The sequence below is a fragment of the Phaenicophaeus curvirostris genome, chromosome 1 (assembly GCF_032191515.1).
Source record: "Phaenicophaeus curvirostris isolate KB17595 chromosome 1, BPBGC_Pcur_1.0, whole genome shotgun sequence".
Lineage (NCBI taxonomy): Eukaryota > Metazoa > Chordata > Aves > Cuculiformes > Cuculidae > Phaenicophaeus > Phaenicophaeus curvirostris.
Window position 1 is genome coordinate 117044366 of NC_091392.1, and position 16157 is coordinate 117060522.

Here is a 16157-nt window from a genome sequence, read left to right on the forward strand (position 1 = left end):
CACGTGCGCGGCGGGCGCGCGGCGTGGCCGACACGGCGCGGAGCGATGACGTAGGGGCTGCGCGAGACCCAGAGAAGGAAGCTAAGGAGCGGCCAAGATGGCGGCGCCCGCGGCGCTGGGGTGCGGGAGGGCCCTGACCCGCAAGGTGAGGGGCGGTGGAGAACGAGGGCCAGGGGAGGGGCAAGGAGGGAGGTAGAGATGAGGAGGAGCAAGGAGGGGAAGGGGAGAGTTAGAAGGGAGAGGGGGGGAGGAGGAAGAGGAAGAAGAGGAAGAGGAAGAGGAAGAAGAAGAAGGGGGGAGGAGGAGGAGGAGGAAGAAGAAGAAGAAGAAGAAGAAGAAGAAGGGGGGAGGAGGAGGAGGAGGAGGAAGAAGAAGAAGAAGAAGAAGAAGAAGAAGAAGAAGAAGAAGAAGAAGAAGAAGGGGGGAGGAGGAGGAGGAGGAAGAAGAAGAAAAAGAAGAAGGGGGGAGGAAGAGGAGGAGGAAGAAGAAGAAAAAGAAGAAGGGGGGAGGAAGAAGAAGAAGAAGAAGAAGGAGGAGGAGGAAGAGGAAGAAGAAGAAGAAGGAGGAGGAGGAAGAGGAAGAAGGAGGAGGAGGAGGAAGAGGAGGAAGAGGAAGAAGAAGAAGAAGAAGGAGGAGGAGGAAGAGGAGGAAGAGGAAGAAGAAGAAGAAGGAGGAGGAGGAGAAGGAGGAGGAAGGAGGAAGAGGAAGAAGAGAAGAAGAAGAAGAAGAAGAAGAAGGGAAGGGGGAGGAGGAGGAGGAAGAGGAAGAAGAAGAAGGAGGAGGAGGAAGAGGAGGAGGAGGAGGAAGAGGAAGAAGAAGAAGAAGAAGAAGAAGGGAAGGGGGAGGAGGAGGAGGAAGAGGAGGAAGAAGAAAAAGAAGAAGAAGAAGGGAAGGGGGAGGAGGAGGAGGAAGAAGAAGAAGAAGAAGAAGGAGAAGAAGAAGAAGGGAAGGGGGAGGAGGAGGAGGAAGAGGAGGAGGAAGAAGAAGAAGAAGAAGAAGAAGAAGAAGAAGAAGAAGAAGAAGGGAAGGGGGAGGAGGAGGAGGAAGAAGAAGAAGAAGGAGAAGAAGAAGGAGGGAGAGGAGGAGGAAGAAGGGAGAAGGGGAGGAGGAGGAAGAAGGGAGAGGGAGAGAAGGAAGAAGGGAAGGGGGGGAGGAGGAGGGGGGAAGAAGAGGAGGAGGAGGAAGGGGGGGAGGAGGAAGAGGAGGAAGGGGGGGGGAAGGAGGAAGGGAGGAGCCAGAGTTGGAGGGGGAGAGGAGCAAGTGTTGGAGGGGGAGAGGAGCAAGGAGAAAGGGGAAGGGGGAAGAGGAGCAAGGAGAGAGGGAGGAAGAGGATGAGGAGTTGGAGGGGAGGAGTAAGAGAGGAGGAGGAGGAGGAGAGTGGGGGAGAGAAAAACAAGGGGGAGGGGGAGAGAGAAGCAAGAGTTGGAGGGGGAAGAGGGGGAGAGGAACAAGATTTGGAGGGGGAAGAGGGGGAGAGGAGCAAGGAGGAGTGGAGCAAGGGGAGATGGGGAGAGAGGAGCAAGATGGAGAGGGGGGTAAAGAAGCAAGGAGGGAAGGAGAGCATCAAGATTTGGAGGGGAGAGGGGCAAGGAGGGGGAAGGCAGGGAGAGAAGGAGGAGAATTTTATACATTTTCACTTGATTCCATACTAGTTGATTAATATGAAGGCCAATGGCACTCTGGCCTGCTTCAGGAACAGTGTGGCCAGCAGGACTAGGGAAGTGGTCCTTCCCCTGTGCTCAGTGCTGATGAGGCCACACCTTGTACACTGTGTTCAGTTTTGGGCCCCCTCACGACAAGAAGGACATCAGGATGTTGGAGCATGTCCAGAGAAGGGCAGTAAAGCTGGTGAAGGGTTTAGAGCACAAGCCGTGTGAGGAGTAGCTGAAGGAGCTGGGGTTGTTTAGCCTGGAGAAGAGGAGGCTGAGGTGAGACCTTAGTGCTCTCTACAACTACCTAAAAAGTTAGGTTGTAGCAAGGTGGATGTTGATCTCTGCTCCCTGATAGCTAGTGATAGGATAAGGGGAAACAGCTTCAGGATGTGCCAGGGGAGATTTATGTAGGATATTAGGAGGAATTTATTTACTGAAAGCGTTGTCAAGCATTAGAACAGGCTGCCCAGGGAGGTGGTGAGGTCACCATCCCTAGAGGTGTTTAAAAGACAAGCACATGTCATACCTGGGGACATGGTCTAGTGGCGGACTTAGCAGGGCTGAATTGGACTCAGTGATCTTCAAGGTCTTTTCCAACTGAAACCATTCTATGATTCAGACCCATGCCTGCTAGTGTGTAATAGCTGGTGTGCTGCTGCACGCTGGGAACAGAGCATGCCTGACCCTGTGATCTGCATGAAGGCACATGGAAACTGCATTGCTGCCAACCTTTAGCTGCTGTCCTTAGCATGGTCAAGTGTCATACGAAAAATAATGTTTCCGCTGTAGTTTAGGCAAAGAAAAGTTCTACCCTGCCAGTGCTGTATCTGTGGGGAGGATATTTCTCATTAACCTGGCTTTTTCCAGGGTACAGCAGTTCTCTCACAATTCATTGTGGTTGCTACGGTGAAAAAAATGGAATCATATTAAATGAAAATGTACAAAATGTATGTATGCGTACAGGAAAAATCAGGTATTGAGCATATTCATATACTTCTGCTCTTCCAATGAGCAAGACCCTTGGGAAGGTAAGCAGAAAAAAAAGTGAAATGAATGAAAGATACAATGTGGTTTGTAGTCTTTTGTGGGCACAGTGAGTTCCTGGAGAACCTAATGTTTTAATACTTCAGTTTAAAACGTTCCTGAGGCAAGGCACGCCTGCATAGTGGGACTGAGGGAGAAGAGACGCATTTCTGCGCACGCACTTCACGCGTAGCGGACCCGTGGGGGGAAGCTGCCCCCACCCACCCCCTACACCCACCCACCCCATGGCTCCTTGTGCTCAGGAGATCACTGTTATCCCACTTGGTTCATTTTGTTTTAATTCGGTGTCTTGCAGGTGCTGCAGCTGGAGGCTCCGGGGCTGCGAGGGGCTTCCCCTGCCGCAGCGCTCTGCACCAGGCCCACAGGCTCTGGGATGCCACCAACAAGTAAGATGGGTTGTTTTGTCCTGAGCAGTGGTGAGGTATCAATAAACAAATGGAGTGTTCGCGGTAGGAGAGCCTCCCTTTCTGGTGCTAAAACAAAATGACCTTCCCTTGCAGCCTGTTAGCCTCTGGAGCCTTCTGCACCCTGTGGTGATGCCAAGACCCATGTTACCTGCAATTAATAAAAAGTAATTCCCAAAACCAAGTATTTTGTTTAGAGAGGAAGTGTTGTTTTTATTCTGCAGAGGGTGCTAGGTGAAAGATTTTCCAGAAAACCAGCACTACTGAAGACCCCAAAGGCCTGTGTATACAAAACTGATGCTCAGAATCCCGTGTAGTTAATGTAGTTGTTATGCCTGTCTAATATGGATATTCATTTAGTTCAAAATCCTACTTTAACACAAAATTACTTATATCTGTTCCACATCTTTAGTTAGGATTAGGATGTCCTTCAGGTAATCCTTAAAAAATCATGAATTCTCCCTATCTGATATTCCTTTCCTTGTTTCATCACATGTTTTCAACCTTGAGTCAATTAACCACTGAGTTCATCATTTCCTTGAGACTAAGTGTCTACATCCCAGAGCAGAGGCCAGGATGTTTGCAGAAGATATTAAGTGTCTGATCTATGGGCAGATAGCAAGATGTTTGTAGAAGGTACCAAGTGTCTGTGTCTCTGGAATCAGGATATTTGTAGTAAATAAACGAGGTGCAAAATACATTGGTTTTATCCTTTTGGGTAACAGCTGAAAAGTTTGTCTGCCCGTCAGACTAGGGAGTGCCTGTGTGAAGTTCAGGTCCCTTTGATCATCTTTAAAAAGGCAGGGAGAGCTTAGGAATGCACATGGCCACATGTCTGAACAGCAGCTACATAAGCTGAGAAGGTGAAAGGTCATCACCCTTTAAACAGGGTTTTCTGTTCAAACATACTGTGTAGTAAGAAAACTAAAACCTGGTAGGAATGCATCTACTTGGGCTATATTTATATTTATAGGCCACACTATAAGCTTGAGGCTTTTTTGCTGTTTACCTTCACCTTAATATGTGAGCTGCTGTGATGCTTGACCAGGGTTAAGGAAAGCCACTATTAACTTTGTCCTAATATAAATAAGCATTTTGCCAGAAATTTGATGGTATTAAGTATAGTAAGTTATTTTTTCTTAATAAGGTGCAAAATCTGATCTTTGGATGTTCCCCCTTGCTTTTTGAAAGGTTTGAATTGCAAGGGTCAAAAAGCATCTCATTTTACAGAAAGAAAGAAAAAGACTTGCAAGATCTGAATTCCAGGCAACAGTGTCAAGAAGCTGCAGAAAAGTACCATGGCCCTGTTGTGTTAAATTTAGTTGTAATTCTTTGTGCCCCATAGGTTTGCAAGCCAGTTAAAACATTAGTCTGGTACCCCTTCTGTCCCTGGCCGAAGTCAAAACATGAATAGAAATTTCGAAGAGGGATATCTCGTGCAAAATGCTGTTTGTAAACAGAGACTCCCTAGTTTATTGAGTAAGATTCTCATCCCAAATTAAGAGATCCAGGTGCTTAAACAGCAAAGCTCATGGCGCCATATGTAGGAGTAATCAGATTTGCTGACAGCTGTTGAAAAGATTGCTGAAAGAGTAGTTGAATGCAAACTTCTTGGCTTCTAATGTTAGCTTCTTAAATGTTAAGGCAAATAAAAGCTTAGCTGTTCCACTAAGAAACCCTTTGCTGTGTGGATTAATGAGCTTGTTTGAATAACAAATAATTCTTGTTAAAATTTATTTTATGCATTATTTTAAGTGTATCTGAGATGTACTTTAGTGTCGGTTTCTAGATTCATTGTCCTGCATCTCTGGTTTCAGAATGTGTCAGGAGACCTCATAAGCCACCTCTTTCAGCCAGCTGCTACCTTGCAAATGGTCAAGGTTGGTTAAGGCTATAGAATGCAGCTGTCTTTTTCAGATTCTAGCTGGAACAGGGAAGGTGTGCAAATTTTCTTTGCTTTGATGAAAATGGTGATGTTTATTCAAGAAGTCAGTGATGGGGAATAGACCTCTAATTTCTGCATGCAAGTTTCCTGAGTGCAAGCATGTTTTAAACACATTCTGACAATGATATTGATGTTACAAGCAGAGGAGGGCTACAAGGATGATCAGCGGGCTGGAGCACTTCCCATATGAGGACAGGCTGAGAGAGGTGGGGTTGTTCAGCCTGGAGAAGAGAAGGCTCCAACGAGACCTTATAGCAACCTTCCAGTACCTGAAGGGGGCCTACGAGAAACCTTGGAAGTGATTGTTAACAAAGGCTTGTAGTGATAGGACTAGGGGCAATGGGTATAAATTGGAGAGGGGCAGATTTAGACTAGACATAAGGAGAAATTTCATAACAAAGAGGGTGCTGAGGCACTGGCACAGGTTGCCCAGGGAAGCTGTGGCTGCCCCATCCCTGGAGGTGTTCAAGGCCAGGTTGGATGGGGCCTTGGGCAGCCTGGGCTGGTGGGATGTGTCCCTGCCCATGGCAGAGGGGTTGGAACTAGATGATCATTAAGGTCTCTTCCAACCCAAACTATTCTATGATGCTGTGATTAAGAATGAACCGGGGAATAATACTGTTGTTACTGATTGGGATGAATTGTTCTTTTGGCAGAGATGTAAATACAGAGCAGGTCATACAAAGTTTGAAGTACCCTAATTAAAGAGTCCATGTCAATTGTATTAGTTGTATTAACCATAGAATTTATGATTGAAATCTGAAACGTATCTTTCTCGCGTATATCCAAATATTACTGTTTTAAGTATTTCTCTAGTTACACCTACTGTTAATGGTCAAGTTGAACATTACCTGTTTTCTTGGTTTCTTAAGATGTCTTAACATTAATACTAGTTCAGCTTTTGCTCAACTTTCACTTGTCTGTCACCCCCGTGGGCATTTTTGTGTTACTTTGACCTTCTTAAATGTTTGTTTGAAGAACTCTTCAATCTTGAGTGATGTGTCCTCACATGTTAGTTTCTACAGGCTGCTGTTTGGCTGTGTCAGTCTACACAGGGAATCAGGCTTCTCTCAAAGTCAGCTTCTTTCAAAGCCCATCTTCCTGCTTAGCTCTGCCCTCCCTCCCCGCCTTGCACCTTCCGTCTGGCAGAGAAGTATGTGTCTGAAATTATTCAAAAGTAATACTTATATAGTAAACTGGTATTTTTTTGTTTGTACTTAACGTTAAGAACTCTGTCATTCTTAAATACTTTGCTTTTAATTTCATGGGTCTGTCTCTTCAGACGTTGCTAATGACTTGGTTCTGTTCAGAACTAATTATAATAACTCTTTCGATCATGCAAAGTATTGCTGTAAAATACTCATAAGGGGCTAAAATGCATCTGGTTTATGGTCTTCTAAAGTAGATCTGGACTTCCATACTGCACAATAGACTGGAAATCTGTTGAATTACCCTGCCGGTTGGAAGCAGCACATCTTGCAGTGGAGCTGGCTTTGCTGTAGCAAATCTCAGCGGTAGTGTAGCTTCTTAATGTGCTCCTAGTCCTCTTTGTCCTCCTGTTTCCTGTAACCACAACAGTATTGGCTGTTGATCAGCCTCTTGAGGATATAATTAGTGCAAGCATCCTAAGGGTATTTGAAAGGGCCTGAAAGTTGCTGCTTTCTCTTCAACCATTGGCTTCTTGCCTGGAAAACTTAGCTTAATGAATGTATCCATGAAGGAAAAGAAATAAAGGTGGGCTAACATGAAGCATTAAGAGATCTCCTAATACTTCTCTTACAAAGAGGTCTCAAACCAAAAATAGAGAGTAGTGATAGTGAAAACTGGAGGAGGTAAGAACGTGGCAAATCAAGTTAAGCAGCTCAGTTGGAAAGTCACATGGACACATAAACATATAGTACTTCCATGTATGGACTTAGGTATCTAGTTTTCTGCTGCTTTGTCTCTTGGGAGTCATCCCTCTTTACTGATTTAAAGATAACAATTGCAAGAGACTGACTATTGCTTTATCTGTCTACTATGTCTTCTGCTTCACTGGTGTATTCATAGACAAATGTTATCTCTGTAGCAGCGTATTTGAAGAGCTTGGCAAACAAGCTGTCTTAATGTTCATCTGAGATAGGAAGGTGTCTGTAAACCATTTCCAGTGATGCAGAAATGAAGCACAGGGGAAAAACAGCTCTTGTGAGGAGTCTGGCAAAGCAAGCAGCAAAAGGTATTATCTCAAGAGTTTCACTATCACAAGAGCCAAAACTGTTAAGTGCTAACTAGAACTGAAGTTTCTTTAACTCAAAAAGTCTTTAAACTTTCTGCTTCTTAATGCCTGTATTTAGTATGGTAACTTCTTTCAGCTTGCTTTTTGTACCACAGTATCTCAGAAAGTTAAAATTGTGTGACTAAGATCAGCAATTAACACTTCTGTTGGATATAATGGTGATAATCCTCTTTATGCCGTTTCCTAGATGTAGTGGCACCACAGGGAAATACGAAGCTGCTAGCCATCAAGGCATCAGTTGAATTTCCTAAAACGTTGTCTTCTAGCTCTCTCCTAGCATCTGAAAACAAAGGTGAGAGCATATCTAGTACTAACATCAAGGAAGGTTCAGAACTACCTGCTGAAGACATAAGGATGTTCATGTCGAGAAGAACTGTGGTTGCATTTCCTCAGCGAGTAGTTGTTTCTTCCCTTGAGGAGGAGAAGCTCACTACACCTGCAACAGGAGGAGGCTTGAGGAGAGAGTTAGCTGAGGAAGAAAATTCATCTTCATCCAGTTCAGATTCAGATTCTATCTCAGATTCTGAAGAAGAGAATGATAATGATGACCATTCGGAAGTTGCCATTAAAACCAAAGTTGAGTTTCCTAGACGAGATTACATCTTTTCTGAGAATATAGCAGTAAAGGCATCGATGCTAGCGAAAGAAAACTTGACCCAGAAGTCCCCAAAAGCATATGTAGCTAAGAAGAAGCCACGCAAAACAGAAACTGATGTGTCTCCTATCAAGCAGGTTGCACTCTCTAAAACGTCAATCAGCCATGTAACATCAAAATCCAAAGCAAGAGACCCTGAAGTAAAAGCAACTCCAGGAGAAGCAGATCAGCAGAAGCCCGTCTTAAAACCACACGTGGTTAAAAGACAAGACCTGACTGATATCACTCATAAATCTGATTATTTGGAAGAAAAATCCATTGGAACCCAAGTAGCAGCTATTCAGCTGAAAGTTTCATCAGTGGCTCAGGAAGACAAAAAGGAAAAATTGGTATCCAGAGAAGAAGAAGAAAAAAAGATGAAGAAGGCACAGGAGTCAGAAGCAGGAGTAACTGCTCGTAAACTAAAAGAAGAGATTTCTGAAAACACGGTGTTGGCGATGAGCACTGCAGCAAAGGAGGAAACCATTCAGGAATCAGGAGACCAGGCTGGAGAAAGAAGCACAATAGAGGGTACAACTTTAAATTGTTTGAATTGTGTTGATTCATCTGGGCTAAGGTTTAAGTGTTTTTTAAAGGGTTTCCAAATCTTCTCTGTTCGTGATTCTCTGATCTTTATACTGAAGCTAGCCATGTAGCGAAGACTTTCTGGAAGATAAATTCTTGTTCATTGCTAATTGTTATAAGCATTCAGTAATACTCAATTTCCGGTTGTGCTGTGAAAGGAAGTGGTCTTCATTTGACTGTATTTATAGTTTCATAAACCTGTTTCTTATAAAATGAAAACAGGATCATTTCCACAGAGCAGAATAGTGAGGTTTTTATGACAAAATTTGCTTTTCTTCTTCTCTTTCCTCAGAAGGATTTGGTAGCTGCCTTTCTGCTGAGCCAAATTTGATGCCATCTGATTTTTTCTTAAATTCTGCTGTCTGGTTTGTTTTGGTTTTTTTTTAATATTGCAACATTTCAGATTTCAGTTGACTTCAAGAAATCATAGTGTAATGCCAGAAACAGATGTTGATCTGAGATTGGTAGGTGGTGAGTCGTGTTGAAGTAGCACAGAGTTGACCTTACAAGCCAGTTTTTGTAGTGAGTTAGGGGGGAGATAAGTTTCAGGAAAGAGCAGTGTGTCATGTAATCATGTCCCTAGCTATACTTCCCTGTCTAACTTGCCCTGCTTATTTAATACCAGTACTGTTAACTTACTTACTGATCTCATTCTGTGTATGTCAATAGCAGATGCTCCTGTGTCCTGACTTGTAGTGGCTTACCTTTCTTGCCTTTTAACTTAGCATACCATTCTTAAGCCCCCCCTCTTCTGGTTGCTGCTTTGAATTGAAGAATTTGGCTGCTTGGAAGTAAAAACAGCATGACAGAAAAGCTGTTTGCATCTTCTAGTGTGGTCCTTGCAGAAAAGGCGCTGGGAGTCCGGGTGGACAGCAAGTTGGACGTGAGCCAGCGATGTGCCCTTGCAGTGAAGACCACCAATGGTAACCTGGGCAGCATTAGAAAGAGTGTTGCGAGCAGATTGAGGGAGGTGATCCTTTCTCTCTACTCAGCCATGGTGAGGCCACACGTGGAGTGCTGTGTTCAGCTCTGGGTTTCCTAGTACAAGAGAGATATGGAGCTACTGGAGAGAGTACAGCAAAGTGCCGCTAAGATGAAGAAGGGACTGAAGGATTTCTCCTGTGAGGAAAGGCTGGGACTCTTCAGGCAAGAGACTAGAAGGCTGGGGGGGATCTCATCGGTATATCTAAATACCTGAATGGAGAGTGCAGTGAAGGCAGAGGTAAGGCTCTTTTCATTGGTACCCAGTGACAAGACTAAAGGCAGTTGCTACAAACTGAAACACAGGGTTTTGCCTGAACATCAAGCAACACTTTCCCCCCACCCCCCCGCCCCCCTTGCTCCATCCTTGTGACACTCAAAAGCTGTCTGGACGTCATCCTGGGCAGCCTGCTCTAGCTGATCATGCCTGATCACTTGGGGCTTGACCAGGTGTCCACCAGAAGTGCCTTCCGACCTCAACTATTCTTTGATTCTGAAGTATGTAACCACGTTAAGTGACGAATAATTGCTTTTGTACATCAATTTCCAGGATGCTGTGCTGAGTAAAAGGCCTGCCTTTTGTTTTAAGGGGTTAGTCTGTTCATAATTTGATCTGTTTTAAGAGTTGGAAGCTAAGCTTACCTTCTTGTCTGGCTTCAACTCAAATGGTATCAATTGCTAGTGATACATTTACTTGTTCCTCCTTGTAGTCAGCAGCAGAAGCTTTCTTTAAAGAAAAAATGGGGAAAGGCTATTTGTACTTATGTACAGATGATGCTTTTTTCCCTATTCATCCACAGTGGAGTTCTAGATGCTCAAGCATTATTTTTCCCCACATTGAAGCTGAAACGAAGACCCAAAAAATGAGTTCACTTAACCTCAACAATTGAGAGGGGTGACTTGGTCTTAAAATGTGCTCGTGATCAAGGTGAAGATTATGACACATTGAAGATTCTATGAAACAGCTTTACCCACTCGGATGCTGTAAATCCAGAATAGGGTTAAGCCTATGGGAGAAATGTTTCCTGAAGATTGGTGTTGATGGGGCTATAGCACCACTTGGCTCAGAGCAATCATCATCATCATAGCTACACCAGCAAAACCCTTCTCAGTAGGATCTGGCTTTGCTGAAAACAGCACTTCTGCTGTTGAGCTCCTCTTGCTTTGTGGAGGTAAGGCTGTGACAGCAGGGAAGTTTCTCTTGGGTACCTGCTAGAGGACTACAGTGGCTGTAGGAGAGGTAGGAGTTAGTACAGACAAGTTCACACCCCCTTCACTGCTGGTGTAAGGCCTTCAGGTGCCAGGAGGTAGCAAAGAGTCAAATCTAGTTACACCATGTTCAACGGCATCCCTGGCATCTCCAGACGTATCTTGTTCCCTCTTCCTTTTGAGGCCTTCTTTGAGAATAGCTACTCCTTTTCCATGTTTAACATTCACAGTTAATGATACCTTCTGTAGTCTGTATTTCTGTCCTGTTCGGGTGTTCTCTTGTTCATCTGCAAACTCTGCAGCAGGCACGCTGAAGACGAACAAGCAATTTTTCCCATTACAAACCTGGATGTTAAGGTGATGTCATCCACAATGTAGATCAGGCACACTGAGCAGTCAGCAAAACCTGCTGACTTCAACCCCTAAGGAAGTAGCAAAATAGTAACATGGTAACGCAGAAATATACCTCTGATTAGTTTTGGAAGAACATCCTGTGAAATGCTTGCTTTTTAAGAGAGAAAGCATAGATGAAGTCTGAAGTACGGGGAGGACGAACTCAGGATACAATCTTCCTCCAAGAAGCCAAGTACAGTGTATTTGGGCAGGAAAAATGAGACTCCATCTGCTTTTCTTCCTGAGCATCTGTCCTTTAATTTGGAACAACTGTCTCTTGCAGGTTGCATGTACACTTGCCTACTCTTGTCTGTTCTTGGAGCTATTTCCAGCAAAGATCCCATCATCTGGCTTTTATATCTGAAGCGTTGTCTCCCATGAGCTGTCTCAGTAGGAACTGAGCAGTAGGCACAGGGCTAGTTCCTTTCATAGGCTGTGCGCAGTGTTTTGCTAAAAAAAACATGGCTTAATACATTGTATTTTACAAGCAGGTCTTGCTAAATGTTAGGGATACCTGCTCTTAAACTGGTAGTGTTACAATGTAATAATTATGTCATAATTAGGCAAATTGTGATATTCAGTTGCTTGAGTTCTTATGGTTTTTATTGTAGATGGTTGTATTACAAAAAGCAGCTCAATAAGTTCTCACCTAAACCACTATGTACAAATTTATAAGACAGAGCTTTTCACTAGATTATGCTTATGTTTTTCCTATTGATAAAACTCGGGGTATATGACAATAAATAAATATTGAGAGTAAAGTTCTATTTCTTGCAATTTTCTTGGTTGTAAAATCAGCCCAAACCAAGAAACTTTCATATAAATGGTACTGACTGAATTTGCATGATATTCTAAAAGTGTAAGAATTAATGTTGGCTTTAACGTGAAGTAAGGAGTTCTGGAAAACTTTATTAGGTTATTATTTTAGGAAGAGGAGTTGATAGAAAGTTTAGAAGATTATATTTTAGAAGAAGGGGAATTTACATCAAAGGCTCTTGATACATTATTGTTCAGCGTAGCCACATATGAAATTAAACTGTGGAGGTCTCCATAATTCTATCACTTCTTCCCTTGGAAAAAAATCAGCCTGTAAAGTAGTTCTCATAGTTGTATCTTGAGTTCTGACGTGATGATCTATAATTTGTACTGCTTCTCTGCCTCTCCTGGCTTGCTAAGAACATCACCTACTGTTCTGGCTGGAGTGAAAACCAAGGCAACTATGAAGAAGCCGGGAAATGCAGACATATGTCTTCAAAATATAAATGAGCTGTTCTGCCCTATCCTCCCCCAGGGTTCAGTGGTAGTTTGAATCTGAAAACCTGTGCTGTAGTAGATGACTTGTACTGATTTCTGTTCCCCTACTACATACTAATGTGCTGCTTTAGGACCAGACAAGGTACCAGCAGAACTTAATAAACTTAACCCTTTGTTATAGTTGCTGGCTTTTTTCTTTTTTTCTTTTAAATGTTGCTTGGATGAGGAATATAACTGTATAGGAGGCTGGCTCAGTAACTAAGAATATTGCCCTCTGATGTGGTGTCCTTATAGTCACCAGTTATTGTTTGTTTTCACAGAGGCCACACCAGCTGCTGAGCCTGCTCCAGAAGAAGAATTTGATAATACTACCTATAAGAACCTTCAGCACCATGAATATAACATTTACACCTTTGCGGATTCTGTTGTGGGCCTCTCGAAATTCAGGCAGCCTCAGCCGTCTTCTGGAAGACCATCACCAAGGCACTGAACGAACCACCTTTAAAACAAACTCGGAGGCAGAATGATGCATTGTTCTATTTAGCACAGTTGCTTCATATGTATTATAAATCAGATAATAAATAACAAATAAAAGCATGATAACATGTGCTTGTGCTGTTGAACAGTTCTTGGTTCTTAGGGTTGTTCACTTCTTGATTTTTATGAATGAGCTACAAAAGAATCATCACAAAATACAAATATCTTTCCTACTTCTATATATTATTTGGTGGTGGTGTAAAAAAAACCCTGACTTTTCAGTGTCTTCAAACTTCAACACTGACCAGTCTTTCAGTACCGCATCAAGGAATGAAATTGCCTTTGTGCATAAGTCTGTTCGGTACGTGCTGTGATTTTTAGGAGGTGGTGTTACCCCTGTAGTGCAGCGAGCTGTTCTTGCACACAAACATGTTCCCGGCTCTGAAGAGGTTATGTTTACTCAGGATTTGAAGTTAAAATCGTTGGCTGGAAACAACATAAGAAGTATTTGTCTCCAGTGGCTAGAGTGTATGTTTTGTGTTAGTAGAGGAATGTAAGTTGATGTAATGTGTTTGAAACATCTCAAAACCTCTGCTGTTGTAAAGGGAGAACTTCAACAACAACAATTTCATTTAATCTCCTATTGGGGGTCCTAGCATCCAGGTTCTATGGTAATTCAAATATTTAAAAAATAAGAGAACCTCAGTGGGCAGTTCCTAATGAACTGTATTATGTTGGTTGAACTCTGAGCTATAATGTATTTCTATGAGTAAAATCACTTGAATGCTATTTTTAAACGTGATGAATATACCAGCATGGTAAAATCAGCTTCTGGTACTATATGTCCTGTGGGGCTATGTTTCAGTTCCCACTTATATTTTTTTCCACAATAAAAGTTAAGATTGCTGTCCAGCTTCTCTCTTGCTCTGCAGAAAGGGTGAGAAATGGGACACTTCTCAATAAACATTATCAGTAGTTACAGTTGGTCTCAGTAAATTTTGTATTTTCATCCTATTAGTAACAGTCTTCTGCCCTCTGGGAAAACTGCCTTGATGACCACCAGCTGTTGTGGGTTTCGTTCCATTTTGGCTTTTTGTACATTTTGTGATTTCTGGAGTTAATTGGTCTTTGAGCAGTTGTACTTGCTCCAGCATTTTCCATCACCTGTCTGTATTCTTTCAAGCAACAGAATACGCGAGATCAAAGGGAAAACAGTCAGCTTTAAGAGTCTATCTGGATATTGGATGCAAATCCCTGGGTGCAATTAGTTGAACAGTTATTTTATACTCTAGCTTGGCAAAAATGTGGTAAGAAGGATCAAGAGGCCTACATCAATCCGCTGTGTAGAATTTTAAGTCAGAAACCTCTGGCAAGCAATTTTATTGTCCTGTAAAAACTAAAAAGCATATTACTGAGTCTTAACTATGATATTTAAAAATCAGCAAATGTATAAATCCATGTGCTTAGGAATAAAGAGCAGAAAGTCACTTTGAGCAGTACCACATACACTGTACTTGTAAAAGGGAAAGAAATTTGCTGTTAACATTAAAAAGGGTCTTCCTTTATTAAGGGCCCACTGGAGGCCCCCAGTAGAGCTGCTGTGTTTTGTTATTGACTGAAACTCTGTGGAGTAACCTGAACCCTGTAGCTTAGATCTGCATTGATGCTGAGCTGTGTTCCTCACAGAGACCCGTAGAATAGCACGACTTCTCAGCTTTATGTTCAGAATCTCATAGGTCACAAAGAGCTTTGGTGAGATTTTGTGATTTTGTGGCATTCAGAGGGAAGAGTAGAAGCCAGTGAGAGCAGCCACTTGTTTGTTCCAAACAGCTTTAATTCCTGATGGGTCCAATCAATGACTGTTGTGCGGTGAGCGAGTGAGTAGAAAGCATGATCACGCTATCCTGTAGTATCATAATATTAGGCTTGTGCAAATTGAGGTTGGAAGGAAGTCTTAAGATGATCAATCCTCTGCTCTATAGCAGGCACAATTAGATCAGGCTGTCCTGAATCTTGTTCAGTTGAGTTTTTAATACCTTAAAGAATGGAGATCCTCCAATCTTTGTGGTCACCTTCTCCAGCATTCAAACACCCTCATGACTGGGAAAAAAAAAAAAAGAAAGAAAAAACCAGCAAGTAAAACCTTTACCTGTTATCTAATTGGAATTTGGGGTTTTCTGATACTGATCCTTAGTACGTGCCTCTGACAAGCCTGGCTTTGTCTTTTTCATACCCTCCAAGGAGGCAGTTGAAGGTAGTTATAATGTCCCCCTTATTCTCTTCTTCAGACCCCATAAAGTCCGGTCCTTCAGGCTCTTCTTGTGCAACATACTCCAGGCACATTTGCATCTTCGTGTGGTCACAGTGCATCCTTGGTGCATCCTACTCTGTTGTGTAGCAACTCTCATTGCCTAAGTGGTCCCTGACTGTCCTCCTCCCCGTGGCTTATGCTTCAAGATACAACATGCTAGAAGGGGGCTTATGTTAATTTTCCTAATTCTTCGAGTGGAATCTTCCATAGTGAATGGGAAGGGACCTGGGAGACTCCCGTCCTGTTCGTTAAGACACTACACAGGGCAGGCTCAGGTCCTTACTGTCTCCTCACTGTAAATACAAACAAAGTAAGTTTTGGGCTCATTCTTGGCCCAAGTATTTGCTGCCTGCCCGTGATTCACAACCCTCCTATGCCATTGTGTATTGTACGTTGTTTGCACCCAGTTAGACAAAAGGTGCCAACCCAATGAGGGTAATATGGGCACTTTAGTACAAGTCCTTTGAATGTTTGACTGACTTTAAAACCATAGTGTTCTTGTATTGTGGCTTGCTTTGTTTATTTTTTCTTTTTAGTTTTATACTTGGAGAGAAAATCCTCTAAACACTGGGTGATTTTCATTAAACTCTTAGGACTCTAAACAAAATATTCCATCCAGTTTCCAGATCATCCTTCTCCTCTTCTGTGGTTCTATTTCATAGAATTATAAATGCTTATTTATCTTTTCTATGATTCTATGTTTTTGGTGCTTGCATATTATCAGTGTTCATGTCAGGATGATACCATTTCCAATACAATCTGTGCATATTTTTGAGGTCCCTTATTTTCTTTTCCTACACACATTCAATTACATTTGGAAATTCATTCCCACCTCTGAAAGCCTATGGCAGCTTTAGGGTAGAAAAACTGTGTTAATTGCATAGTTTGGGACATGGTTTTAAGCATCATTGCTCTCTAGAACTACCTGAAAGGAGGTGGTAGAGAGGAGGGTGCTGGCCTCTTCTCCCAAGTGACAGGGGACAGGACAAGAGG

General features: G+C 42.8%; 1 protein-coding gene across 1 annotated transcript; it reads left to right on the forward strand.

Moving 5' to 3' along the window:
* The first annotated feature begins 39 nt into the window (after window positions 1-39).
* On the forward strand, window positions 40-12985 carry NDUFV3 (NADH:ubiquinone oxidoreductase subunit V3). The gene is made up of 4 exons (XM_069872573.1): window positions 40-145; window positions 2992-3082; window positions 7508-8485; window positions 12697-12985. Exons 1-4 carry the CDS (start codon window positions 98-100, stop codon window positions 12864-12866), a joined length of 1287 nt encoding a protein of 428 aa, XP_069728674.1. The 5' UTR covers window positions 40-97; the 3' UTR covers window positions 12867-12985.
* The last annotated feature ends 3172 nt before the right edge of the window (window positions 12986-16157 follow it).

What these genes read in the sequence shown, in the direction of transcription:
- NDUFV3 (XM_069872573.1), top strand. Translation starts at nt 98, where the DNA reads ATGGCGGCGCCCGCGGCGCTGGGGTGCGGGAGGGCCCTGACCCGCAAG. An exon ending in CTCTGGGATGCCACCAACAA is followed by an intron (nt 3,083 to 7,507) that starts GTAAGATGGGTT and finishes GCCGTTTCCTAG; the next exon opens with ATGTAGTGGCACCACAGGGA. An exon ending in AGAAAGAAGCACAATAGAGG is followed by an intron (nt 8,486 to 12,696) that starts GTACAACTTTAA and finishes TTGTTTTCACAG; the next exon opens with AGGCCACACCAGCTGCTGAG.